Here is a 27995-nt window from a genome sequence, read left to right on the forward strand (position 1 = left end):
CAGTTTTCAGCTCTTTCCACAGATTCTCGACTGGATTGAGGTCTGGACTTTGACTTGGCCATTCTAACACTTGGATCCGTTTATTTGTGAACCATTCCATTGTAGATTTTGCTTTATGTTTGGGATCATTGTCTTGTTGGATGACAAATCTCCGTCCCAGTCTCAGGTCTTTTGCAGACTCCAAAAGGTCAAGAATGGTCCTATATTTGGCGCCATCCATCTTCCCGTCAATTTTAACTATCTTCCCTGTCCCTGCTGAAGAAAAGCAGGGCCAAACCATGATGCTGCCACCACCATGTTTGACAGTGGGGATGGTGTGTTCAGGGTAATGAGCTGTGTTGCCTTTACGCCAAACATATCGTGTGGCATTGTTGCCAAAAAGTTCGATTTTGGTTTCATCTGACCAGAGCACCTTCTTCCACATGTTTGGTGTGTCTCCCAGGTGGCTTATTGCAAACTTTAAACGACACTTTTTATGGATATCTTTGAGAAATGGCTTTCTTTTTGCCACTCTTCCATAAAGGCCAGATTTGTGCAGTGTACGACTGATTGTTGTCCTGTGGACAGACTGTCCCACCTCAGCTGTAGATCTCTGCAGTTCATCCAGAGTGATCATGGGCCTCTTGGCTGCAGCTCTGATCAGTCTTCTCCTTTTTTGAGATGAAAGTTCAGAGGGACGGCTGGGTCTTGGTAGATTTGCAGTGGTATGATACTCCTTCCATTTCAATATGATCGCTTGCACAGTGCTCCTTGGGATGTTTAAAGTTTTGGAAATCATTTTGTATCCAAATCCAGCTTTAAACTTCTCCACAACAGTATCACGGACCTGCCTGTTGTGTTCCTTGGTCTTCATGATGCTCTCTGTGCTTCAAACAGAACCCTGAGACTATCACAGAGCAGGTACATTTATATGGAGACTTGATTACACACAGGTGGATTATATTTATCATCATTAGGCATTTAGGACAACATTGGATCATTCAGAGATCCACAATGGACTTCTGGAGTGAGTTTGCTGCACTGAAAGTAAAGGGGCCGAATAATATTGCACGCCCCACTTTTCAGTTTTTGAATTTTCACAAAAATTTAAAATAACCAATAAATTTCGTTCAACTTCACAATTGTGTTCCACTTGTTGTTGATTCTTCACCAAAAATTTACATTTGGTATCTTTATGTTTGAAGCATGATATGTGGGAAAAGGTTGAAAAGTTCCAGAGGGGCGAATACTTTCGCAAGGCACTGTAAAAAGATAACAATTTTATTACGCAAAATAATTTTAACAATAACTCACATTATAAGAAAAAGGCGATGGACAAGTGGCGCACAGTATCAAAAAAGTCCATTGCATAATTCCACACTATAAAGTATCAGGCATGGGATAACACTTTCCTAATGATAATATAGCATGTAACAACCAAAGTATCAAGTAATAAACAATTTAATATCAATTAGCAATCAAAAAGGAGCTGTATTCTGTTATTAATTATCTCCATGGCTTACCCCAATTCAATACATGAAGACACACACTCGCCGATCGGCGTCCTGTACTACTCAGTACGCATGTCAGGAAGAAGGATTTCAGAGTCAGGTGAAAACGTCATCCCACGCCTGCGCAGATTGACACCTTTACAACCATTCCGCCATTTTAATAGCGGGCAAAGGATCAAGGTGAACTGCGCATGTCACAAAAATGCAGAGTTAAAGACATCGGTGCAAGTATCGAATTGCGCAAGCTCAATAAGGGATATAGACGTTTTTTCACCATATTGCTAAAGGGAAAGTATACCACATTACACTATGAATGGACTCCCATTTATACATCAATATAACCCAATCAGTTTGTCATAAACTATTTACAAGAGGATCTCCACCTTTATTATCCTTGCGAATGGCTGAGGATATAACCCAATAGTGGTGAGAACACCCCCCATTAGCTGGGGCTGGTGACTTACCACGTGAGAATGGGGGAGACAAAAACCTTGTGAAAGGCATGTATCTTGATCTCAAATCTCCATTGGGAACAAAACTCCTCTTATGCCATGTAATCTTTCATAGAAAGTGAATACATCGAGCTGTTGGCAATGCGTATAACTAACAGCTGATCCGTGAAAGTGTCGGATGTTGGACTCTCATCAATGTGATTTTGATGATCTATCCCATGAATATGCCATCAATATCTTGACACCAGATAACCCCTTTATTATGTATGCATTTTGTATTGTAAAATCTAGTGACAGCTCCACTTTAACAGGTTTGGACATAACATTTTAATATTGGAACTGGCATCTCCCTGTTTGCCCCTTGTTATATAACTGCTTGACGCCTTTGGGAAAATATATATGAGGTATATCTAGTTCAGGTGTGAAGTAGCTTTTAGTGTAGTGCAACTGCTGTGCAATCTAATAGTTTGCTTTGTGTGTCATATGGCACCAGGCATCCACTTTACAGGATTAGGAAAAGCTTGCCTTTCTTATTAAGGCTTTCAGGCATAAGTACTGATCAAGAGTTATATCCAAGGAGCCTTACTATTCGATCTGAGCTCTTTAAATAAGACCTTAATAAAGAGAAATTCATGTCAAAAAGTTCTTCTGTGGATAATTTTACCAAGTTACCTTAGCTTATTTTTGAGCCAATTGTGGAATCTCAACATTATTTTTAATGATGCTAAAAATTGATGTGGGGGGGAAACGTAATGATGTTTGAAGAAGTTAATATATACTGCGTAATGGAAAAGAAGAAAGAAAATACATTTCATAATCTAAGCAAAAAAAAAATTAGCAGTCATAGGAGACAACATACTATATATTGGACACCAGAACTGCGTAATAAAACTATTGGGGGGAACCAGAAAACATGTAGTTGCATAAAAGTTTTGTAGGTATTTAAAGAAGTTGTCCACTACTTGGACAACTTCTCACACCCCTCGTTGGCCCTCATAAAATATTAAAGCCTATACTCACCTCCAGTGCTGCTGCCGTTCATGCAGTGTCGCACTCTGTCTCCGAGGGCTCCCGTGCTGTTGCTGTGACACGTGACACCAAAGCCCAGTCAGCGCCAGCGTCACTTTCCTCGCCTCCTGTTAAACTGAGCATGAAGGGCAAGTCTGAGATCACCTGCAGCCGGGACTTCCTCTTCATGTTCGATTTGTCCGAAGGAGGGGACAGTGACGCCAGTGCTAATTGGATGCCAGCACCACGTTACCATAACTGCAAGACCATGAGTGCTGACACCACGGGAATGGCACCAGAGGTGAGTATAAACTTTATTATTTTATGGGGGCCGAACATTTTAGTCAAGAAGGGGTTGTCCTAGCAATGGACCACCCTTTTAATTTTAATACCAACTCTGCTACTTTTTCAAAAGTGGGTGATATTTGGTGGAAGGTGGTATGGCCTATTGCAGCCCAACAGATTTACTAGAATTTATGCCAGAGTGGTGTAAATTAGAGCAGAAATGTACTCTCATTGCTGGGGTACATTTTCAGACAGTCCAAAAGGTGTGCCAAATTAATTAGAGGCAAGTTTTTCTTAATGAATTTGGTGCATCTTACTTTGGTGGACTTTTGATCAATGCATTAATAAGTTTCTCGCTAATGTACAGTATGTATATATTAGTAACTAAAAAACTCCAGCACTCCTAATCTGTAATGTAACAATAGCACATAAACTGTGTGTCAAGAGCTTCATGGAAGGATTTTCACAGAGGAGTCATTTCATATCTTGAATCATGAAGCACAATTTGATGAATGCCTGGAGAATGTTACTTGCCTGACTGCATTGTACCAACGGTAAAATTGGTGGCAGAGAAATAATGTTATGGGGGTGTTTTAAAGGGGTTGGTCTAGTTCCTTGAGTTCCGGTGAAGCAAAATCTTAATGCTTCAGCTTACCAGAACATTTTGGACAATTATATGCTTCCCACTTTGTGGGAACAGTTTGGGGAAGTTCATTTTCATTTTCAACATGATTGTGCCCCAGTGCCTAAAACAACATCCATAAAGGCATGGTTGGCTCGAATTTGGTGTGGAAGAACTTGACTGGTCGCACAGGGCCCTGACCTCAAACCCCTTGAACATCTTAAGGATGAACTAGAATGGAAATTGTGAGCCCGACCTTCTCATGCAACATCAGTGTCTGACCTCACAAACTTTCGGGATGAATGAGAAAAAGTTCCCAAAGGCTCACTTCAAAATCTTTCAAAAAGCTATACAAGAATAGTGCAAAGCTGTCGTAGCTTTGAAATGTGGACTATATTATATTAAGTCCATATTAATGCCTATGGATAATGTGTAGATATCTAAATGCTTTGTCAATATGGTGTATCTGGATGCTTTTAGTTTGGAGGTGAATTTGGTCTAACTCATAATCAACATATTTATATTAGTGTTCTTAGCTGGACACAAGCAATTCAATATTGTGGGTGGTAGACCTTATTGCTTATTCAGGTAATTGTGCTGATGTATGTCATGTCAAAATCTAGTATAAAATGCATATCTGCATTCAACTTACTGTACTTAAAGGGAACCGGTCACTTTATTCATAATGCACAAACCACTGGCTCCATAATTGAAGCCAGGTATGTTTTTCTCTGATATGTCTCATCTCGGTCTATGGTTCCCGGACGTCTTCTTCCTACATTGCTCCAGTTGATTCATAAGTTTGTCTTTATGTACATACATGCAAGAGTCATATCTTGCCTATTCCTGTGGTCTCCAGCCAGCTCTCTTCTGTTTAAACTATGGTCTTGGTTCATTAAGATTGGCGTTTTGTATGCCAGTCATAATTAAGGCACTGTGGGAGTGAGATGGGCTTAATTCCTTAAGCGGCACCACTTACAACTGGCATGTGCCTCTGTTAGGGACTGGAGTATATTTTTTGTGTAATTTACTACGCTAATGTAGCATAAATCTTGATGAATTTGTTAGGTGGCTTTAATCACTGCCCATCCCACCCAAGCTCCACCAACTTTGGTGCAGCTGGCGAGACTGGTATTTCAAGGTGTTTTGCAATAGAAAACTGGCAAAAACACTTTGATGAATCAGGCCCTATGTTTTCTTTGAAAGTCTGGTGCAGCATGAATTAACTGACAGGTGGCCATAAACATGAGATAAAAGTAGTTTACTTATTGAACAACCATTTAATAAATCTGGTTAGCGATTTTTATGCCAACACCACACTGTGGTGCAGAAAAATGGCAACAGATACTCTGGATTAATTACCGTAATCAAAATGTGAAATATTTGGCTGCAACAGAAGGCATTTGTTGCCAAAGACCAGTATAAGGGTGGGTTCACATGAGCATCTATAAAATAGTTCAGAGTTTCATCCAGAAAAGTAGGACTTTTTTTTTATCATTTGTCATCTGTGTGCAGTCCAAATACAAACAGTGTAGAATTAATCATTTACAAGATCATTTAGTTTTCTTTGTTACAGCATTGCAATGTATTTGTTATAATCAGATTCTATACTGTGGCTTCGTACAGCATCTGATTTTTTTCATGCATTCATAGATTTGAATTGGTGAGTCTCATCCAATTTGGGGAAGAAACACATGCAGATTAGGTCAGTAAAAAAATTGCTCATCTGCACTGTCCCATTGAATAATATAGGTCCAAGTGCTGTCAGAATTTTTCTCGAACAACACTCGGTCCAAAAATATGGTTGTGTGAATGAGCCCTAACAATGAGTCTGCAGGGAACAATAAAGCATGGTGAAGGTTCCTTGCAAGTCAGGGGCTGTATTTCGGCAAATGGAGCTGGGCATTTGGTCAGAGCCACTGCACCACAGGCCGGGCTTACTCCGGAGGGGTGTGACTAAGTGTCAACCGGGTCTTCATTAGGGCGTCTGATGGTAAGGATAGGCTGGGCTGTTGGTAGACACCATGTACCACTCCAGGACAGTCCATCAAACTGCAGCGGCTGGCAGGAGGGTACGAGGGAGGTCAGCTTTGAGGGTATGTGGAAAAGGAGGGCAAATACAAAGACATGGTCAGACAAGCAGAGAGGTTAGACAAAACGGGTAAACAAACTGGGTCGTTAACGGCTAGGAACCAATGTTTGGGCAAGGAATGGGTGGTGGAGTCACCTGATTTATCACCTGCTAGCAGGTGATTGGCTGGGAAAGCCAATCTCTGCAGGGTGGATACAAATTTCTGCAGAGATCGGCCATGTCCTCCTATGACTCACAACCAGCACAAAGCAACTCAGAGCAATATTTAGGTACTGGGCGGAGCAGAGTGAAACACAGGGTGAGTAGGGCGGTGCCTAGAAAGGCGTGTGAGTGGCCAGCATAACAATAATGTGATTAAAATCAGACTATTTGAATCCTTTTGAGCTCTAAGTAGAAACAGGAAGTCACTTTTTCCTGCATGAGTCATCATTAGAACTACAAATCTACTTTACTGCAAAGTCCCTGGAAGGTGCGAGGAGCAAAGCAGCTGGGTCAAGAGTTGAAGAGGTGGATGACTCATGCAGGGAAAAGAGACTTCCTTGACCAATCGCCCAACATATTTAACATAATTCACGACAGAACTCAAAGTGCTGTCCAAGTGTAGATCATCAGACAGCCCTTTTTACATGAACACTGATCTTAGTCAATCCACATTAGCCTTGTCTGACGTTGAAAAATTGGCCATTGTTCCACTGGTGTTTCTGTCATTTTTACCTTCTTCAGCTGAAAACAGCCATAATTTTTTTGTCCCATGCTTTATCATAATTAATGATATCAAACATACATTCATGTAGTAATTCATTTTCACTAAACCTACAGGTGTATCTCACAGCTGGCACTGTGTACGGGTTAGAAGGTCAACTTGAGGAGATAGAAGACTCTGCACGCAAAATCAACAGTGTGACTACAGAGATAGAACTTGCAGATCTTGAAGATCAAGTTGCAACAGCAGCAGCTCAGGTTCATCATGCTGAGCGTCAGGTACTTTATCTGAGCTGTACCTAGACATATAAGTTAGAGCAGCTTCAATTTTAAAGACTAGAACTGTGTTCACATCTGCCTGGGAGCACTGGGTACAGATTCTGTTAAAATTTCAGTGAAAAACAGGAATGCCACCATTTGGGTCAGTGCCATATCCTTCTCCTTGCTTAGAATAAATGAAACCAATATTCATGGAAACAATATTTCACAGAAAAAGAAAGCAAACCATAACTAACAAATTCATTGGTGATTATCCATTAATGGAAGCTATTACAGAGCTCCTAGAGGCTTAAAAAGACTGTAAATAGCATATAAATCTAAACTGCTATTAAGAGTTACATTCCATAAAAGTGAATACTTGTATGTTATTTAGTATAGTCTGTTGAATGATCACTGTTACTCCTGGGGTTGTGACGTGAGGAACGATAATAACACTATGTTTTAAATCACGGTAAATAAAATATTCCTTGTGATTGTGAGTGGTGAACAGGATAATAGTAATATTCCTGAAAATCTAGAATTAGAACTGCAACAAATTTAATGGTTTACAAACTTGAAGAAAAAAAGGGAAATAAACCCACGCTACTGAGGATCCAAGAGACCAGATACGGTATGGATGTTGTTTTATTTGTCAACACTTTTCGAGGTAATTATACCTCTTCATCAGGAAAAACCACAATGATCACCTCCAAGTTTGTAAACTATCTAATTGGTGGATCTACAGCAGCTGTTTTATTACAAGTTAACAAAGCAGTTGTGACAGACACAACCCCTCCAGGTGAGCAATCCCATTTTACTCCTTCCTTTGTAATCCAGATAAAACCCTATTGCACTTATTGTCATTCTAGTTTTATCTACACAAGTTTAATGGTAACATTTCTAGTAGTTCAGGTAGTCAACAGATCAATAGTACTGTATGGTCATGCATAATCTATAGTGGTATAGTGGTTCCTGGCAACTAATGAACTAAGGTGGTAAAGGGGTAAGTAGTTAAGATCATGGTTTTCTGGGGTAGTGAAGGGATTATTGTTAAAGCTCCTTGCTGTCTAGTGAAAGAGTTTATAGATTTTCCAGTGACAGAAAGTTTCATGTACTCACTTCTCAGCATGTGACGTGAGGTGCTCCTTCACGAGTTAATTTATCTCATCTCACTCAATCTTGCACTCAATCTCTGTTATGAGCTGCAAAGCTAGCATAAATCACAACTCAAGACAGTTCACACAACCTGGATACACAACAAGCTGCCACCACTCATCAATACTCAGGGTGATGAGTCCCCAAAATATGCTACTGTCTGATAATCAAATAGATCACACATTTTCTGCAAAGCTATGAATTCTTTAGAGCATACAAGGAACAAACTTATTGGAAGAAAAGGTTTGTGTCTCCACCCCTCCTCCATATAGTAAAAAGGAAATATCCAGCTTTGATATGATGACCAACTGCCGACGAGGCTGAGGTGTCATGATTGAAACCTCTGTATTTCTCCTTCGCCTCATTGGGGGACACAGACTATGGGGTGCATGCTGCTTGCCACTAGGAGGCTGACACTAAGTTAACACAAAATAAGTTAGCTCCTCCTCTGCAGTGTATACCCTTGTCCTGGCTCCCAGAGAACCAGTTCTTGCTTAGTGTCTGTAGGAGGCACACAGGTCTGGTCTTCAGATCAAAAGCTTTTTATTATTTTATTTTTAAATTTTTGCCAATTTTTACATTTTTCCAAGTGGAATGAAGGGGCGACGGATCCTTTCAAGGTTCCAATCTCCCCGAACCATCAACAGGTGAGCACGGAGTGTCGCCTCTCCATATCCTCTCTTGCGACATGAGATGCCAAGCCTGGGCTGAATTTTTTTGGGGCGACGGGTCCCTTCTAGGGCATTGATCTCCCCACACCCCTAATGGATGAGCACATGGAGTGTCGCCTCCACGTATCCTCTTCCGCAGCCAGGCCTAATGCCGGACATTTAGCCCCTTGGATGTACAGTGGCCCCTCTTTTGGCATCCGAGCAGCCCCCACTGCACCACCACTGTTAAAGCGGATGGTAAAAGGAGTCAGACGGTCCCTCTCCACCTCCCTTCTAAAGGGATGGTGGATTGAGGGTTTTCCCCTTTATCCCTGCAAAATGCAAACCAGCAGCAGCACAGGAGGACCTGCAGCAAGCTGCCTTACCTGCCGCTCGGCATCTTCTCCAGGTAAGTGCAGAGGCTGGAGGGCTCCTTTCTGGCAGTCTGGGGCGGCGCTGGTTAAGGGGGACCCATTTTTGACTGCGGGGGTGCGCATTCGGCCTCCTCCTGCATCGGCGCCGGACAGCGCCGCAAATTTAGTCCCCAGCTTCGGCCCTGTACTAGGCCGCAAACCATATCTCCACCCATGCGATGCGGAGGCTCCGCCCACCGGTCCTGGCACTTCTCGCACAGCACGAGAAGCGCCTCTGAGATCTTGGGGGCCATTTTTCTTCTCTCAGACCGCTTCAGGACACACTAACTGTCATCGGGAAGGAAATGTTCTAGCAGCAAGTGTTCTCAGCACAGGGGCTGAACAGTTGGAGAAACGCAGGAGGAGCCAGGACACAGACCTGGGTAAGGGAGCGCTGCATTATACATCCTCCTCCCTGCTGTAACCCCTTTTTTTCTCAGCAGTATCCCTTCTCAGCAGCCCATATTATTATAGAGCCACATTGAAGCGTACATCATGTCTCAGCCTAAGGCATCTAAAAAGTCTAATAAGACTATGGCTATATTTGTTACTTCATGCTCCTCCTGCCAGTCTGCATTTCCTAAGGCTCAGAGTTTGCCGCTCTGCAATGCCTGTGACCCCAACTGCGCTCAGGATCCTTCCACCTCCACCGAGCCCAGTATACCTAGCCCCCCTGAGTGGGCTTTGTCACTGTCTCAATTCATGGCTTTGCTGACCGAAGCGATTGAATCCCTCTGTGATCCTTCGGGGGACCGGACCGTTTGCAGGACTGATATAGACGGATCCTCCCCAAGCCAGAAGCAGTCAGTTAGCAGGGGCCAAAAGCACTCTAGAAGCCATCAGGCACCTAGAAAATGGATCCATAGCTCGTCTTCTGAGCAGAAACGTGCCTTGTTGCCTCATTGCTGTTTCTCGCTCTCCCTCTTCAGAGGTCAGTAGCGATCGCGAATCTGAGTGTGAATCTGATGGTGCCTTAGATCCGGATTCGCCAGATTTTCAGAAAACAGTGGATTTGCTGATTGAGGCTGTCAACTAAGCTTTGAAGGTTGAGGAAGATTCTGGCTCCGCTCCGGATCAAACTGTGTCCTTTAAGAGGACCAAACGCTCTCATAAGGCATTTGCTATTCATCCTTAATTTAGAGCCATAGTTAAGAGACACAGAGAACGCCCGGATAAACGCTTCACAGGACAAAGGCCTCTTGAAGCAAAGTATCCTTTTTCAGCTGATGTGAAATAAGATTGGGCTGAATCTCTGGTGGTAGATACCCCAGTATCCCACCTAGCGTCCAAAATTTTCCTGTCTATGCCAGATGGCTCATCCATCAAAATTCCCACAGACCGTCAGAAAGAAAGTTTGTCTCTCTCTGTTTTTGATGCCTCAGGTTCGGCTCTCTATCCATCCTTTGCCACAGCATGGATAGCTAAGGCAATGGTTTTCTGGTCAGAGACCTTAGCTACTTCACTTCGGAGCAGTTACCTTCCTCCAGAGGTGGTGCACATTGCCAACCAAATTTCCCGGGCAGGCGATTACCTGGTACATGCATCCCTGGATGCAGCTGGTTGTGCTGCTCAGTCAGCAGCCAGTGCCTTCACTAGCAGAAGGACATTATGGCTCAGAGAGCGGAACGTGTACTCTGCATCAAAAAAGTCTCTCACCTCCCTTCATTATCAAAGAGGTCGCTTACACTGTGTGCAGAATTATTAGGCAAGTTGTATTTTGATCACATGATACTTTTTATACACGTTGTCCTACTCCAAGCTGTTCAGGCTTGAGAGCCAACTACCAATTAAGTAAATCAGGTGATGTGCATCTCTGTAATGAGGAGGGGTGTTTTCTAATGACATCAAAACCCTATATAAGGTGTGCTTAATTATTAGGCAACTTCCTTTCCTTTGGCAAAATGGGTCAGAAAAGAGATTTGACGAGCTCTGAAAAGTCCAAAATTGTGAGATGTCTTGCAGAGGGATGCAGCAGTCCCAGTAAAGGTCTCAAAGAAGAAAAAATAATGACATGGCCCCCTTGTTCACCTGATCTGAACCCCATAGAGATCTTGTGGTCCCTCATAAAATGTGAGATCTACAGGGAGGGAAAACAGTACACCTCTCGGAACAGTGTCTGGGAGGCTGTGGTGGCTGCTGCACGCAATGTTGATCGTAAACAGATCAAGCAACTGACAGAATCTATGGATGGAAGGCTGTTGAGTGTCATTAAAAATGGTGGCTATATTGGTCACTAATTTTTGGGGATTTTGTTTTTGCCTGTCAGAAATGTTTATTTCTAAATTTTGTGCAGTTATATTGGTTTACCTGGTGAAAATAAACAAGTGAGATGGGAATATATTTTGTTTTTATTAAGTTGCCTAATAATTCTGCACAGTAATAGTTACCTGCACAAACAGATATCCTCCTAAGATAGCCAAATCTAAAAAAAAAAAACACTCCATCTTCCAAAAATATTAAGCTTTGATATTTGTGAGTCTTTTGGGTTGATTGAGAACATAGTTGTTGATCAATAATAAAAATAATCCTCTAAAATAGAACTTGCCTAATAATTCTGCACACAGTGTATTTGGAGAAAAGGTGGATCAGCTTATTTCCGATGCTACGGAAGGAAAAAGTAAATTCCTTCCCCAACAGACTTAGGAGTCCCTTTCAGAGACAGCAACAAATCCGTTTCTGTTCATTTCGCTCCACTCCAGGGTGGACCTCTACCACTACTTCATCCGGTTCAGGACATTCTCCACGAAGGGATGGAGGAGCTCAGGTCTCGTACAGACCTAACCAGCATTGGAATTCCAGACCCAAGCAGTCGAGACCTAAAGGTCCTAGGTCTCAGAGACTTTCCCCAGCTGACTACCTGCGCTATCCGACATTAGCAGGGTAGGCGGCCGCCTACTTCTCTTTCATCAGGTCTGGCTTTCCATCGTCTCTGGCGAGTAGGTCAGAGATCTGGTGTCGTCTGGATACAAGATTGACTTTGCTACGCGCCCCCTTCACGTTTCTTTCCCTCCCGTCCTCCCTCTTCAAAGGCAAGGGCAAACGCTTTTTCCCTGGCCATAGACGCATTGCGTCACGATGGCGTCATTGTCCCTGTCTCTAAAAGCAAAAGGTTTCAGGGTTTCTATTCGAACCTTTTTGTCGTCCCAAAGAAGGACGGAAAGGTAAGACCCATACTAGACCTCAAACTTCTATACAAGTTTGTCAAGGTCTGTCATTTCCGCATGGAATCTCTGCGCTCAGTTATCACTTCCCTGGAAAAGGGAGAATTGTTGGCCTCAATAGACATCCAAGACGCTACCTCACATATTCTGATTTTTTTTCTCCCTCACCAGAGATTCCTGCGCTTCGCCATTCGCCACCAGCATTTTCAATTTATGACCCTGCCATCCGGCCTCGCTACGGCCCCCAGAATGTTTACAAAGGTCATGGCGGCTGTCATGTCCATCCTGCACTCTTGGGGCATGATCGTTCTGCCCTATCTGGATGACCTTTTGACCAAGGGTCCGTCTTTCCATGACTGAGCGGAAACCGTTCTCATTAATTGTGATACCCCTTCTCGCCTGGGCTGACTGATAAACTTAAGCAAATCCTCTCCTGTCTCAGCCCAACAGATTTTCTTTCTAGGAATGTCCCTGGACTCGTCTCAGGGATTGGTAATTCTCCCTTCAGACAACGTCTTAGCCCTTCAACAAAGAGCCTGGGAGCTTCATCAGTCTTCCCCTCACACCATCCGGTTTGCAATGAGGGTACTAGGAAAAATGGTGGGCGCAATGGAAGTGGTCCCTTTTGCCCAACTGCATCTTCATCCCATATAACATGCCCTTCTGGCAGTTTGAGACAGGAACCCGTTGTCTCTCAACTGCAGGTGCCACTTGTCCCTGCAGGTCAGACAGGCTCTCAGGTGGTGGACGTTGAATTCTTCCCTCAACTGGGGGAAGTCTTTCCTACCAGCTCAATGGCTAGTGGTGTCTACCTATGCCAGTCTTTCGGGCAGGGGAGCAGTCTTCTGCCACTACACTGCTCAAGGCCACTGGTCAGTTCACGAATCTAAGCTACCGATCAACATTCTGGAGATTTGTGCCATTTGGCTGGCCCTGCAACAGTTTCATCATCTTCTAGCGGGTTGTCCCATCTGTATTCAATCAGACCACGCTATGGCTGTGGCATACATCAATCATCAAGGGGGTACCCGCAGCAGGACGGCCATGTCCGAGGTAACTCACATCCTTTGATGGGCAGAGAAAAACCACTCGGTGATCTCAGAGGTGCATATTCCTGGAGTGGAAAACTGGATGGTGAATTTCCTCAGCCATCAGGGTCTCACCTCGGGGGGAGTGGGAGCTTCATCTGGAAGTCTTCAACCAGATCTGTCTTCACTGGGTGACCCCAGATGTGGATCTCATGGCGTCCAGACTGAATGCCAAGATTCCCCAGTTTACAGCGAGGTCTCGAGATCCAAGAGCAATCCGAGTGGATGCTCTGGTTCTTTTGAGGTGCCAATTCTTACTTCCGTACATTTTTCCCCCCTCTACCGTTACTCAGAGTAATCATGAAGATCAAGGCGGAAGGAGTCCCAGTGATCCTGGACGCTCCCAATTGGCCACACCATGCGTGGTTCGCAGAGTTGGTATGCCTAGTCGCCGACATACCCTGGAGGCTGCCGGATCAGCCAGATCTGCTCTCCCAGGACCCGATCTACCACCAGAACTCAGGGGCCCTGTGTTTAACGGCGTGGCCGTTTAATCTTGGGTCTTGACCCAGGCTGGGTTTTCTCAACAGGTCATTTCCACTATGGTTAGTGTCCGTAAACCCACATCGGTCCATATCTATCACAGTACCTAGAAGACATTTTTCACTTGGTGCAAGGATCATGGTCTTCCCCTCTCGTCTTCTCCGTCCCCACCATTCTTGAGTTCCTACAAGCAGTCTGGAATCCAGCCTGACACTCAGCTCCCTCAAGGGCCAAATCTCTGCTCTATCGGTCTTATTTCAGAGACACATTGCGTCAGAACTTCAGGTTAAGACCTTTCTTCAAGGGGTGTCACACGTCGCTCTTCCCTATTGCATACCTTTTTTCAAGGAGCTTCCAAAAGGGAAATGCACTAACGCATGTGGTTTTTTTTTCTGGTTTGCTTTCAAAAATATTTTTTTTCATGCCACTCTTCTATAAAGAACAAATTTGTGGAGTACACAATTAACAGTTGTTCTGTTAACAGATTCTCCAACTTAAGCTGTGGATCTCTGCAGCTCCTCCAGAGTGATCATTGGCCTCTTGGGTGCTTATGTAATTAGTGCTTTCCTTGCTTGGGATGTCAGTTTAGGTGGATGTCTATGTTTTGAAAAGTTTGTAGTTGTGCCATGCTCCTTCTATTTTTGGATGATGGATATAACAGTATTCTGTGAGATGGTCAGAGCTCGGGCTTTTTTTATAACCTAACCTTGCTTTACTCTTCTCCACAACTTTATCCCTGACCTGTTGTGTTCAGGTAAACTGAATTTACTAATTTTCTGACTTCTGGATTTTCTTGTTTTGTATTTATTATTATGACTATTTAGGAGTTATATGTGTGAGCGCTATTGGATAGTATATATACTTATATCTGATGTTTGTTATATGTGATATTTTTCTAAATTTATATAGGTGGGTGGTGCATAGTGGTGATTGGTGCACTGTGTGGCATTCACACTATTTAAGACAGCCCAGTGTGATGTATTGTATGCTTGAAAAAGACCGTTTTATGGTCGAAACGTCGCTGCTTTATCATGGCTGAATAAAATATCTTTTGGAAATATTTACACCCGAGTGGAGCGCTGTTCATTTGATGTTGGATGTTCTGGAGGCAGTTGGTCACTCTGAATTTTGTTTTGTGGGAGTCAGACTATAGGGGCTGAATACAAATGCATGTCACAATTTTCAGAGTTACCGTATTTTTCGCTTTATAAGATGCACCTGATTATAAGACGCACCTAGGTTTTAGAGGAGAAAAATAAGAAAAAAAATATTTTGAGCCAAATAGTGTGCAAAAAACTTTAATTAAATAGCAAAATATTATTTTAACATAGTAGACTCAACAGCAGTCAACAGCAGCATTGTGGGTAACATGTAAGAACAGTCCCATGTACCGTAAGTAACGACAAAAGCCATGTTCTGGCTAACAAGTGAGGAGAAACTTTAATCCTCAGGCACCATAATGTTCTAGTCAGTGAATCCCAGGAATTCCTCATCACTGCTGTCAGAGTTTAGGAAGCTCAGGTCCACACAGTCATTAGTGTCACTTTCTTCACTGTCCTCATATAGCATACCATCTTCGGTGCCATCTAAGGCATTGCTAATCCCACATTTTTTGAATGAACGTATAACCGTTTCATCCTTCACTGATTGCCATGATGTCTTCACCCACTCACAAACTTGAGTGATAGTGGGCCTCTTCATGCGTCCAGTTGGTGTCAGGTCATGATTGCCAGCAGCCATCCATTTATTCCACTCTTCTCGCATGTAGACTTTAAACGGCTTGTTTATAGAAACATCAAGAGGCTGCAGCTGGCTGGTAAGCCCCCCTGGAATTACCGCAAGATGGGTTTTCTGTTCTTTAAACACTTTTTTTGTGTTTTCACTAATATGTGCCCTGAACTGGTCTAGCACTAACAGGGCTGTTTTTTTCAGAAGTCCTCCAGGACGTTTGGACCACACTTTATCAACCCACAATCTCATTCCATTTTCGTCCATCCATCCTTTCTCGTGAACGTGCACAACAACTCCTCGTGGGATAGCTTCTTTGGGCATGTTCTTTCTTTTAAAAATTAACATTGGTGGCAGTTTCGTGCCATCGGCACAGCAGGACAGCACAACTGTGTAGTGGTTTTTTTCATGTCCTGCAGTTTTTACCGTTACGGTTTTTGAACCCTTTGCCTCAACAGTTCTGTTGGATGGCACGTCAAATGTTAGAGGGACTTCATCCATATTCCCAATCTGGCCTAATTCATATCCATTTTTCTTTCTGCTGTCAATTACAAACTTGTGGAAAGACAGAATCTTAGCTTCATATTCTTGTGGCATTTTTTGTGCAATTCTTGTTTTGGTACGCATAGCAAGGCCACATCTCTTCATAAATCTGAAGCACCATGATGGTGATCCAGTGAATTCATTGATGCCTTTCTCAGCAGCAATCCGCTTGGCTTCGCATATGATCATTTTCGTTGAGACTGAAAGGCCATTATTTCTGTGGCCTATGATCCACTCTTTTACGTCCACATCTAGCTCTGGCCACTTTGCACCACGCCTACGAAGGCCAGATCTGCTTTTTCCCGCTTTTTGCAGCTCATCCTCCTGTTTCCTCCACTCTCTTATCATTTTTTCAGTTGGAGGCGGTCCGAAATGTCTCTCTGCTGCTCTGTTCCCATGCTCTTCAGCGTATTTTATAACCTCCAGTTTAAAGGGAATTTTATATGCATGCCTTTTCTGCTTTGACATTCTTCAAAAATGTGCAATATGCAGCAGCCAACTGTACGGTATTTTTCTGCAACAAAATACAGTAGTGAAACAACTGTCAGCTCTGTCCTTCATAGTTATGGGGGCATTGCGATTGAGAGCATGAATGAATACGGTATTATTGCTGTATAAAAGACATGGGCTGCACATCCAAAAATCACAAGTTGATCTAGTGGTGTTAGGCAAAAATATACTGTATTCAGCTGAACAAGAAGTTTTTACTAACATTATGATCAGACTTATAAAGCCTACTGCCAAGTCACGGCAAATCTCAGTGTGCCAATAACGTTAAATACTATACCGTAGCCTTAAATGTGTGGAGTAATGTGCCAACCACAGCGACAATGAACCAGCAGGGTGGGTACCTGGTGCCCCACAGCACCCATGCTGCAAGGCTGGAGACTGTAAGAGGGGTTCCGCATATTTTTGCTCACTAAGGTTTGCCGTCATGTGCTAGCGGCTTCATATACGGTAGTCTAATCAGATTGTTAAACTAAGAACCTCATGTTCAGTTTCATTTTGCCTAGATCAACTTATGATTTTAGATGTGTAGCCCATGTCTTTTTCTACACCTATGATGAATGAAAAACATTGTTATGGGGGATCTGTGGTGATGCACTGTTATGGGGGATCTGCGGATGACACTATTATGGGGGATCTGTGGTGACGCACTGGTATGGGGAATCCGCAGGGTACACACTTATTGAGAGATCTGCGGATGACTCACTGTTATGGGGATCTGTGGTGATGCACTGTTATGGGGATCTGCGGATGACACATTGTTATGGGGATCTGTGGTGAACCACTGTTATGGGGATCTGTGAATGACACATTGTTATGGGGATCTGTGGATGACACTGTTATGGGGGATCTGTGGATGACACACTGTTATGGGGATCTGTGGTGACACACTTATGGGAATCAGCGGATGATACTGTTATGGGGATCTGTGGTGACGCACTGTTATGGGGATCTGCGGATGACACACTGTTATGGGGGATCTGTGGTGACACACTTATGGGGATCTGCAGATGACACACTGTTATGGGGGATCTGCGGATGACACTTTTATGGGGATCTGTGGATGACGCATTGTTATGGGGATCTGTGGATGACGCACTGTTATGGGGATCTGCGGATGACACTGTTATGGGGGATCTGTGGATGATGCACTGTTATGGGGATCTGCGGATGACACACTTATGGGGGGTCTGTGGTGACACACTGTTATGGGGATCTGCAGATGACACACTGTTATGGGGGATCTGCGGATGACACTTTTATGGGGATCTGTGAATGACGCATTGTTATGGGGATCTGTGGATGATGCACTGTTATGGGGGATCTGTGGTGACACACTGTTATGGGGGATCTGCAGATGACATACTATTATGGGCATCTGTGGTGACACACTGTTATGGGGATCTGCCGATGACGCACTGTTATGGGGGATCTGTGGATGACACACTGTTATGGGGATCTGCGGATGACACACTTATGGGGATTTGTGGTGACGCACTGTTATGGGGATCTGCGGATGACACACTTATGGGGATCTGTGGTGACGCACTGTTATCAGGATCTGCGGATGACACACTTATGGGGGATCTGCCGATGACGCACTGTTATGGGGGATCTGTGGATGACACACTGTTATGGGGATCTGCGGATGACACACTTATGGGGATCTGTGGCGACGCACTGTTATGGGGATCTGCGGATGACACACTTATGGGGGATCTGTGGATGACGCACTGTTATCAGGATCTGCGGATGACACACTTATGGGGGATCTGTGGTGACGCACTGTTATGGGAATCTGCTGATGATGCAGTTATGGGGGATCTGTTACACTACATATGGCTGCAACCCCCATCATCCATCAAAATACACCCATTTGTACAGTATATTCTGAGGTATGATGGGGGTTGTGATTTATAAACTTCAATGTGTGCTCACCTCTCCCACGGATCTCGGACTAGTGTAAATAATAAGTGTTACACTATACATTGCAGGGATAAGATATCTGATTGGTGGAGACAGCTCAGCAACAGTTCCCTCCACCAATCAATATCTCTCCCTGCAAAGGAGGAGGAGAATCATGCTTCTCTCCCTCCTCTGCTTTAGGGCTCCGTGTGCAGCGGAGCCCAGAACTTTCCCTGCTGCCAGCTACCGGTATTTTCCTGTCTACTGCAGCGCATGCGCAGATCGAGAGCTCAGTAACAGCGAGCTTTATCTGCGCATGCGCTGGTTCGGTGGCCATTTTCTTGAAGTCCTGTGTGGTAGACACAGGCAATGGCCCGCAATCTAGAAACCGGAAACTCCGGATTCAGAATTCCGGAAGTGCAATGGCGCCGGCCAGCATTATGCCGCCCGCGCACCACCGCACACCGGAGATGACAGCGCCGCCATCCCCCAGCTCCAGGCCTGCTCCATTGCCCCACCGGTGACCCTGCTTACTACCAGCCCGCTCCACAGCCACCGCCAGCCGCTCCGCAGCCACCGCCAGCCCCTCAGTAAGAAATATTTTCTACTTTTCCCCTATTTTATTCACTATTCCGATTGTAAGACGCACCCCCATTTCCCCCCCAATTTGGGGGAAATAAAAGTGCGTCTTACAAAGCGGAAAATACGGTATATTTTTAAAATAATTAGAAAACATGTATAATTTCTTTCCCAAATACTTGCTACTTTGTGTTGGCATATCACATAAAATTATAATTAAATGCATTTATGTTTGTGGGTGTGACGTGAAGAAATATGGAAAAGGTCAAGGGATATGAATATTTTTTAAAGGCACTGTAAGTGTTTTAATAGATTGACTTGAGCTGAAACAGTACTAATCTTTATCACTTTATACTAGTCAAAATCTATGTTATATGTTCAGATTTCAGATATTGAAAGCCGAATATCAGCTCTTACAGTAGCTGGCTTGAATGTCTCTCCATGTGTACGGCTTACAAGGAAACGTGAGCAGAAAAATATTAATCAGGTAAACCTGGATGATGCAGAAATTCTGGACATGTCTATGGAATATTAATCTGGGACAAAGAACATATTAACATATTAAATTGAATTTATATGGTAGGGGAACATTGTGACCATTAGACACCAGGGCAGATCTCGGCAAACTGAGGCTCGAGGACCTCACCCATTTCTTTGGCTGTCACTGTCTGGCTCATGAACAGCGCAACAGCCAAAGGGTTTAAAAATCAATTGTAGTAAGCAGCTGTAGCATAGTGGTTCTAAGCTGAAGTGTGTACCTGACTTTTGTAGAGACGAAGGTCATGTGCACAAGCTACCCTTCACACTGTGCGTTCCCATTTCCTAGTAGATGTAAACCCATTGAGCGGTGCTGCTCACGTGACCAAAAGTAATGACCATTAGAGAAGTGCATGAGAATCTAGTCGGCATGTGGCTGCCAGTATAGAACATTGAGAGAAGTGGATGAGTTGGTATGTGACCAGTAGTATATTAGTATACATACTGGAAATCACATGACTACCTGCTTGATCTGGGGAATCCTGACAGTTTGTGTAATGCTCACTGTGATTTGCCAATGTGCTGTCACATAGAGTGACTGCAAAAATGTATCTCAAGCCTGTAAAATCCTTTAACAATGCATAAAGCGCCGCAAAAGAGACATGAAAAATCCACTTTAATTTCGTAATATATGAATTTTTACATTTATTTAGGTTCATACAATAGACACGTCTAGACAGCAAAGAAGAAAGCTTCCAGCAACTCCTCTACAAGGTCAGTTATTATAAATTGCATGTAATAAATTCTAATGTATGTCATATGTATTGTCAGATGTTTGTACACTCTATACTTATTACAGCTTCTGTTTCTTCTGTACTTAGAATTGTGTAGTATAGATACTCTTAGATTAAGCAAAATGTATTAATGTGATAGGGAGGTAAATGTCTCATTACCAAGATTCAACTGTATTACCAAGTGACAAGAGCCACTCTATGGAACCACCACCTAGAATATGGCCATGGAATTCAGTACAGTAACACTGCATGATTCTTTATTTCCTATGTAACTATAGATCAGGGGGAAATTAGCTGTTTCTTGTTCCTGTAGTTAAAGGGATAAATTAGCTGGTTAAAGGGACCATAGCTGTCAAATGCTTTTACATTTACATTGCTCTGTACTGCACGGTGAATTACGGTATTTTTCATAACTTTTTTTCTTGATATTGCAACACTGTCACATAGGGACAAAACTGCATTACCCACCACAGCTGCTATGAAGAGTATGGCATTGTGCATTATGAATCAGGGTTAACAATGAAGAGGCTTGATAATCAATGGGCCCATCATGGGAGTGCTGGGTTTATATTGATGCCCAGTCCTATAAACCTTGATGGCGCCTTCAAAGTAGCCATATCAGTAGATCTTAATTACTGAGACCTCTCAATGTCCACTTGATGGAGTTAGGTTGAACTTGATGGACCTAGGTCTTTTTTCAACCTATGTAACTATGTTTAACTCATAAACTATCAGCATTAGACATCCTATAGAAGTGAAATCATCTCTAGATCTTCAGTTATCTTTATATTTATACCGATGCTCGCTTAACCACTTATAGATGTCTATCCTACTGCAAATGAAATCCTCTATTGATCCTTATTGGCCATGTCACTCCTTTCCGTACACAACTGTGTGTCTTCTGCTTTTTCTTCATTCCATTAAAACTTAATTCCTACGTGTACCTTAGTTTTAATCATGGAAGTATGACAATTTGATGATTGTAAGGCTGTATTCAGATGTAAAATCCACATTGTGTTGCCAACAAGGATATTGATTGATACATTTTTTTTTTTAATTTTTATGAATAGATGAAGAACCTGAACTCCCAATAGTGACGGCATTGAAGTCATGTAACAGAAACTTTGTGCTGCAAGGATCTTTAACTCAAAGAACTAGAGAACGGAAGAGTTCGGTCAGGGAAGTTATGGTATGCACAATTTTCATTGGTTCATTCATATACATAAGTCGTATGGTGTCCTTATACAGTACCATATAGAGTTGGTGCGAATCAATTAGCAGGACTCAGTACTTCAGCCAAATCAGTAAGTGTGGCTGATAAACAGGAGCTCTTCTTTGATTAGCCAGCCTGGTGCAGTGTCACATATGCGTAGTACCGCAAAGCTGATGTTGCACCACGCCGACTATTCAAAACAACAGAAGCAGATACCAGGAGGTAGTAGGTAATACTCGGGGCTTTTATCCAGCAGTCAGAGATTATTGACAAGACCAATGACTGGGCTTGCAAAGTGATTTGCACCAACTCTGGTACCATGGTATCAACAGCACATCCCCTGTTTACAGAGGCCAATGTGTTGCCGATAACAATTTTTTTTGCTAGAAAAAATAGTCAGATGACCTGAGTAATGAGCATTGTGCTGGTTCATCAGGGACCAGTTTATCATCACAGACCGTTTATAATCAGGGACCAACATTCATATGAACAATCGAATGGCGATAATCTACAAGGGTAAATGGACTATAAGTCACAGAAAAACATATGTTAGGTATAGTTTATTTGAACGTTTTTGTCAGTCTTAGGCTTATGATTACTAAAACATTCTAAAGGTTGCCATTACACTAAATACTGTAAATTTTCCAAAAAGAGATGAAGATAAAAAAAAGTGTGAAGATAATATGTCTTAATATCTGCAGAATATTTTGTCAAAGGGATTTTCCTCTACTTTACAACTTATTTTCTCTGAGCCCAAGGTGGAGAATTAAAAAAAAGATGTTTGTACAGAATTCCCAGACTGGCACCATTCCTCTGCTCATAAACAATGTCACGTGGCTGCAGCCTTCATATTCCATCCAATGTGAAGGCTGCAGTTTATCAGCGGCCTCTGAATTGCTGCAGCCATCATTTATTATTATGACATTGTTTATTCCAGGAGACCAGCGTGGACATAGTAGGCTGTCTGGGAGGTGAGAAGGTGAGTACAATATTTTCTTTATTCCCCACCCCAGGCCCATATACAATACGTTTTAAAGTAGGGGAAATTGCTTAAAGCTCTTCTTCCACATTCCTCCAAACATTACTTCCCTAACATAAGTCTTTCCACTCTAGGGATACCTATCATATATATAACATTTCAGAATAAGGTGTGAATGCCCAGCTTTGAACACCTTTGTGATTTGTAACCTAAGGTTGAACATTTTGTATTGATTATTCCTTTATGATGGTTAGAGATTTGTTTTGATGGTACAGAACTCTAATTCCCCTATGCACAGTCATACACAAGGTCACACAGTAGGAACACATATTCCTGTCTTAAACACCCACATCACTGTGGCCTTACTGCAAGCATTTTTCTAAATATATGTTTGGTGCAACACTGCAGCCTGGGAAAAATAGCCTTTATATCAGTCTCCCACCGTATGAAAATCCCCACTGAAGGATCTGATGGATGGGTCAGACTATTCTCAGAGCCTTCAGAATTGAATATATGGTAATGCTGCTTCATTGCCTTGATTGATGTGGATCACATCCCCTATGTCATCCACATCTGATAGAATGTCTTGTGCTTGCTTCCTTCTCGCAAAGTCTGGCACATATGCATTTCACAAGGTCACACTACCCTGTTCAGAGTTCTTAGCGAGTTCGCCTATGTGTACTGTATGTGCCGAACTTTAGGTGAAAAAAGCAAATGCAAGAGAGTCTGAGACTGTCATGTCGGACGCTGTTCAGACCAGGTCGTCCGACAGACAGCGGTAATTCCGCTTTTGTCCACTATGCGCTCATTGGCGTCGGCTAGATTTTATCTAGCTGGTCCGGGGTTAATTTACCTGGTGCTCGGATTGGAAGCTGGGTCACGCCCACTGCCTTTAAATAGTTCTCCTGAACATTGGGCGTCGCCGATTATAGCTTCTGTCTTGTGCGTGGTTATCTCGGTCTGGAGTGGTGAGCTAAGTAGTTGGAGTATCGTTGCTGGTGGAGTATTTCCCTTTGTCTTATTTTCTCCTTCCCATATTTGTATTTGTTTTGCCCTTTGCATTTATAGTGTATTCCTGAGTGACTGCGGTGTGGTGTATATTTTTCTGTTATCCTTGTCTGTGCTAACTGTGGGTATTGGAGTGTGGTCTCTTCACTGGTGGGGGGGGGGGGGTTCAGCCTAGGGTTGAAACAGGAGATAGGGCGAGGGTGGAGGCTCAGACATGCACACCATCAGTGTAAACTCTGGGAGAGGGTCAGTCAGGGTTTCCCTAGTCTGAGGGAAATCGCAGGGGCCCGGGATATTAGCTCTTTCCTACCTAGGTCTCCCGTGACAGAGACCTTGCAGCTAACAGGGAGAGATTAGGGATCCAAGCTCTTCACTTTCCTGCCAATGCAGCTTTAGTTCCTATTATTTTACAATTCTGACCAGTGTCACTTTATGCCAGGGGTGGGGAATCTTTTTTTCTGCGAAAGGCCATTTGGATATTTATACCATCTTTCAGGGCCGTACAAACTTCGCCCACAAAGTACATCCTGACTCTGGCACTGGTTTCAGGATGTAATCTTTCATTGCATACCCTTCAATGTTCAGTAGTGAACACTGTGTATGTGTGCTAACAGAGCAAGAAGAAATTAATGAGCTTGTGGCAATTAAAATACAGCTACTTTCCCAAGAATGCAGTCCCTGAGAATCTGCCTGGGGGCCTGATAAAAGGTTCCCCACCCCTGCTTTATGCGTAACTCTGGAACACTTTAACGTATCCTAGTTATTTTGAGATTGGTTTTTCGTCACACATTGTACTTTATGTTAGTGGTAAATTTAGGTTGATATTTTTTCTGTTTATTTTTGAAAATATTGGAATGTTGGTGAAAATTTCACAATTTTCAAACTTTAAATTTTTTATGCCCTTAAACCAGATCGATATAGCACATAGAATAGTTAATAAATAACATTTACCACGTGTGTACTTTACATCACCATCATTTTTTAAACTTCTTTTTTTTTGTTGGGAAGTTAGAACGGTTAAAAGTATCAGCAATCTCTGAGGGGCCTATATGATAGAAAATACACAAATATGATACAATTTTAAACACTGCACACCACAAAGTGCTCAAAACCACATTTAAGAAGTTTATTAACCCTTCAGGTGCTTCTCAGACAATGTGTCTCCTGAGTACCCCAAAACCCCGTTTGGGAATTAAAACTACTGTTTGGGCACAGGGAAGGGCTCAAAAGGTAAAGAGTACTATTTGACTTTTGGAATGCAAAATTGGCTGGAATCGATCACAGTCGACATGTCGTATTTGCAAAGCCCTTGAAGGCCTAAACAGTGGAAAATCCCTACAAATTACCCTATTTTGAAAACTAGACAACTCAAGGAATTTATCTAGAGATGAGGAGATCATGTTGAGGCTATGTGCCCACGTTGCAGATTCGTGTGCGGATTTTCCACGCAGATTTTGAAAAATCCGCAGATTTACCGTGGATTTCCAGCATTTTTTTGTGCGGATTTCACCTGCGTTTTAACACCTGCGGATTCCTATTGAGGAGCAGGTGTAAAACGCTGCGGAATCCGCACAAAGAATTGACATGCTGCGGAAAATAAACAGCAGCGTTTCCGCGTGGTATTTTCCGCAGCATGTGCACTGCGGATTTTGTTTTCCATAAGTTTACATGGTACTGTAATCCGGATGGAAAACTGCAGCGAATCCGCAGCGTCCAATCCGCTGCGGATCCACAGGCAAATCCGCAATGTATGCACATACCCTGAATCCACAGGTGTTTCACAGAATTTCATAACGTTGAACCGGGAAAATAAAAAATACACTTTCCCACAAAAATGTTGTTTTAGCCCCAAAGTTTTCATTTTCACAGTGGTAACAGGAAAAAATGGACCCCACAATTTTTTGTTCAATTTTTTCTGAGTACATAGATACCCCATATGTGGTGGTAAACTACTGTTTGAGCACACTGCAGAGCTCTAAATGGAAGCGGCAACATTTTGGAGCACAGACTTAGATGGAATTGTTTTCGGGTGCCTTGTAATATTTGCAGAGCCTTTGAGGTGCCAAAACAGAAGAAACACCCCACAAGTGACCTCTGTTTTCAATTGATTTAGGGGTGTATTTTACTAGTATGATAATTTATAATGTGGTGGTATATGTAAGTTGTGCAGAGTACACCAGAATGGTATATGTAAGTTGTGCAGAATAAACATACAACAAGTCAATCTATGAATGAGTGGTAGACTTTGAAGGAGTCTTTTATGCACAGGCCAGGTTTTTCGGGGCAGGTGTCACATTGCCAAGTGATGTTCTTTTTTTATTCCACTTTTGATACACATTCTGCACCTTTTCTGTGTTATTCTCTCCCATGCTGTCTGGAGGACCTCACTGGGAAAATGTTGCCCTGGTATAATATAGGCACCTTCAGTCCCAGAGGTAATGAGGCCCTCCTCTTCCTGACTTCCAATTATTAGAGCCTTAATCCTTGGTCGCTATATCTTGAAACTGTAGAAATGTGCCTGTCTGGTCTGCACATGATAGCATGTGAGCGTTTTACAGTGCCATCTGTAAGATGTGCACAGCCAACTTCTTGTATCACACTTTTATTTTCCGCAAGGCACTGTAGGGCTGGAGAATTTGATCAGAGAGATTAACTCCTCCCATGTTCTTATTATTCCCTAAGACCCTTAACCACCAGCATTTTGTCACTACATTTGGCTCTGCTCTCACCCTTTCTGAGTAGCTGCCCAATTAGTGACTTAGAGAGGACTCTCTGGCTTTTTCAACAGTACCGCATGCGGTAGAGGGTTTTGAAGAGTAGGACGCAGGTGTGAAAATTATTTACATAGATAAATAATAAATTACTGATAGGGGTTTGTTATAAATCTCCAAAAATAATGGAAGCAATGGAGAATATCCTTGTAAAGCAAATAGATGAAGCTGCGACTCAAGGAGAAGTCATTATTATGGGGGACTTCAACTACCCTGAAATAGATTGGGGAACAGAAACCTGCAGTTCCAGTAAAGGTAATCGGTTTTTGACAACTATGAGAGACAATTACCTTTCACAACTGGTTCAGGACCCAACAAGAAGGGGGGCACTGCTAGACCTAATATTAACCAACAGGCCAGACCGCATATCAAATATAAGGGTTGGGGGTCACTTGGGGAATAGTGATCACAAAATAATAAGTTTTCATGTCTCCTTTAATAAGATGTGTAGTAGAGGGGTGACAAGGACACTAAACTTCAGGAGGGCAAATTTCCAACGGATGAGAGAGGATCTTGGTGCAATTAACTGGGACGATATCCTGAGACATAAAAGTACACAAAGAAAATGGGAGACATTTATTAGCATCCTGGATAGGACCTGTGCACAGTATATACCGTATGGGAATAAACATACTAGAAATAGGAGGAAACCAATATGGCTAAATAAAGCTGTAAGGGACGCAATAAGTGACAAAAAGAAAGCATTTAGAGAATTAAAGGATGTAGGGAGTGAGGAGGCATTAAATAAATACAAAAAATTAAATAAATTATGTAAAAAGCAAATCAAGGCAGCAAAGATTGAGACAGAGAGACTCATTGCTAGAGAGAGCAAAAATAACCCCACAATATTCTTTAACTACATAAATAGTAAGAAACTAAAAAATGATAGTGTTGGCCCCCTTAAAAATAGTCTGGGTGAAATGGTGGATGAGGATGAGGAAAAAGCCAATATGCTAAATGACTTTTTTTCATCAGTATTTACAAAAGAAAATCCCATGGCAGCCAATATGACTAGTGATAATAATTCCCAATTTAATGTTACCTGCTTAACCCAGCAGGAAGTACGGCGGCGTCTAAAAATCACAAAAATTGACAAATCTCCGGGCCCGGATGGGATACACCCCCGAGTACTGCAGGAATTAAGTGCAGTCATTGATAGACCATTATTTTTAATCTTTAAAGAGTCCATAATAACAGGGTCTGTACCACAGGACTGGCGTATAGCAAATGTGGTGCCAATATTCAAAAAGGGGACAAAAACTGAACTCGGAAATTATAGGCCAGTAAGTTTAACCTCTACTGTGGGTAAAATCCTGGAGGGCATTCTAAGGGATGCTATACTGGAGTATCTGAAGAGGAATAACCTCATGACCCAGTATCAGCACGGGTTTACTAGGGACCGATCATGTCAGACTAATTTGATCAGCTTCTATGAAGAGGTAAGTTCCGGTCCTGACCAAGGGAACCCAGTAGATGTAGTGTATATGGACTTTTCAAAAGCTTTTGATACGGTGCCACACAAAAGGTTGATACATAAAATGAGAATAATGGGGATAGGGGAAAATATGTGCAAGTGGGTTGAGAGTTGGCTCAGGGATAGGAAACAAAGGGTGGTTATTAATGGAGCACACT

General features: G+C 42.7%; 1 protein-coding gene across 7 annotated transcripts in view; it reads left to right on the plus strand.

The window, feature by feature from the left end:
• The window catches only part of MYRIP (myosin VIIA and Rab interacting protein), a 1107682-nt gene that overhangs the window by 1070164 nt on the left and 9523 nt on the right, over positions 1-27995 (plus strand). For 4 of the 7 annotated variants that reach the window (XM_077269059.1, XM_077269058.1, XM_077269062.1 and 1 more), the window contains 5 exons: positions 6769-6930; positions 19504-19608; positions 20312-20372; positions 21463-21581; positions 22543-22584. In XM_077269059.1, the coding sequence (XP_077125174.1) occupies positions 6769-6930; positions 19504-19608; positions 20312-20372; positions 21463-21581; positions 22543-22584 (489 nt within the window). The remainder of the gene's footprint in view (positions 1-6768; positions 6931-19503; positions 19609-20311; positions 20373-21462; positions 21582-22542; positions 22585-27995) is intronic. The other 3 variants (XM_077269060.1, XM_077269063.1, XM_077269065.1) reach the window with 1 other exon arrangement.

This window comes from Ranitomeya variabilis, chromosome 6 (assembly GCF_051348905.1).
Source record: "Ranitomeya variabilis isolate aRanVar5 chromosome 6, aRanVar5.hap1, whole genome shotgun sequence".
Lineage (NCBI taxonomy): Eukaryota > Metazoa > Chordata > Amphibia > Anura > Dendrobatidae > Ranitomeya > Ranitomeya variabilis.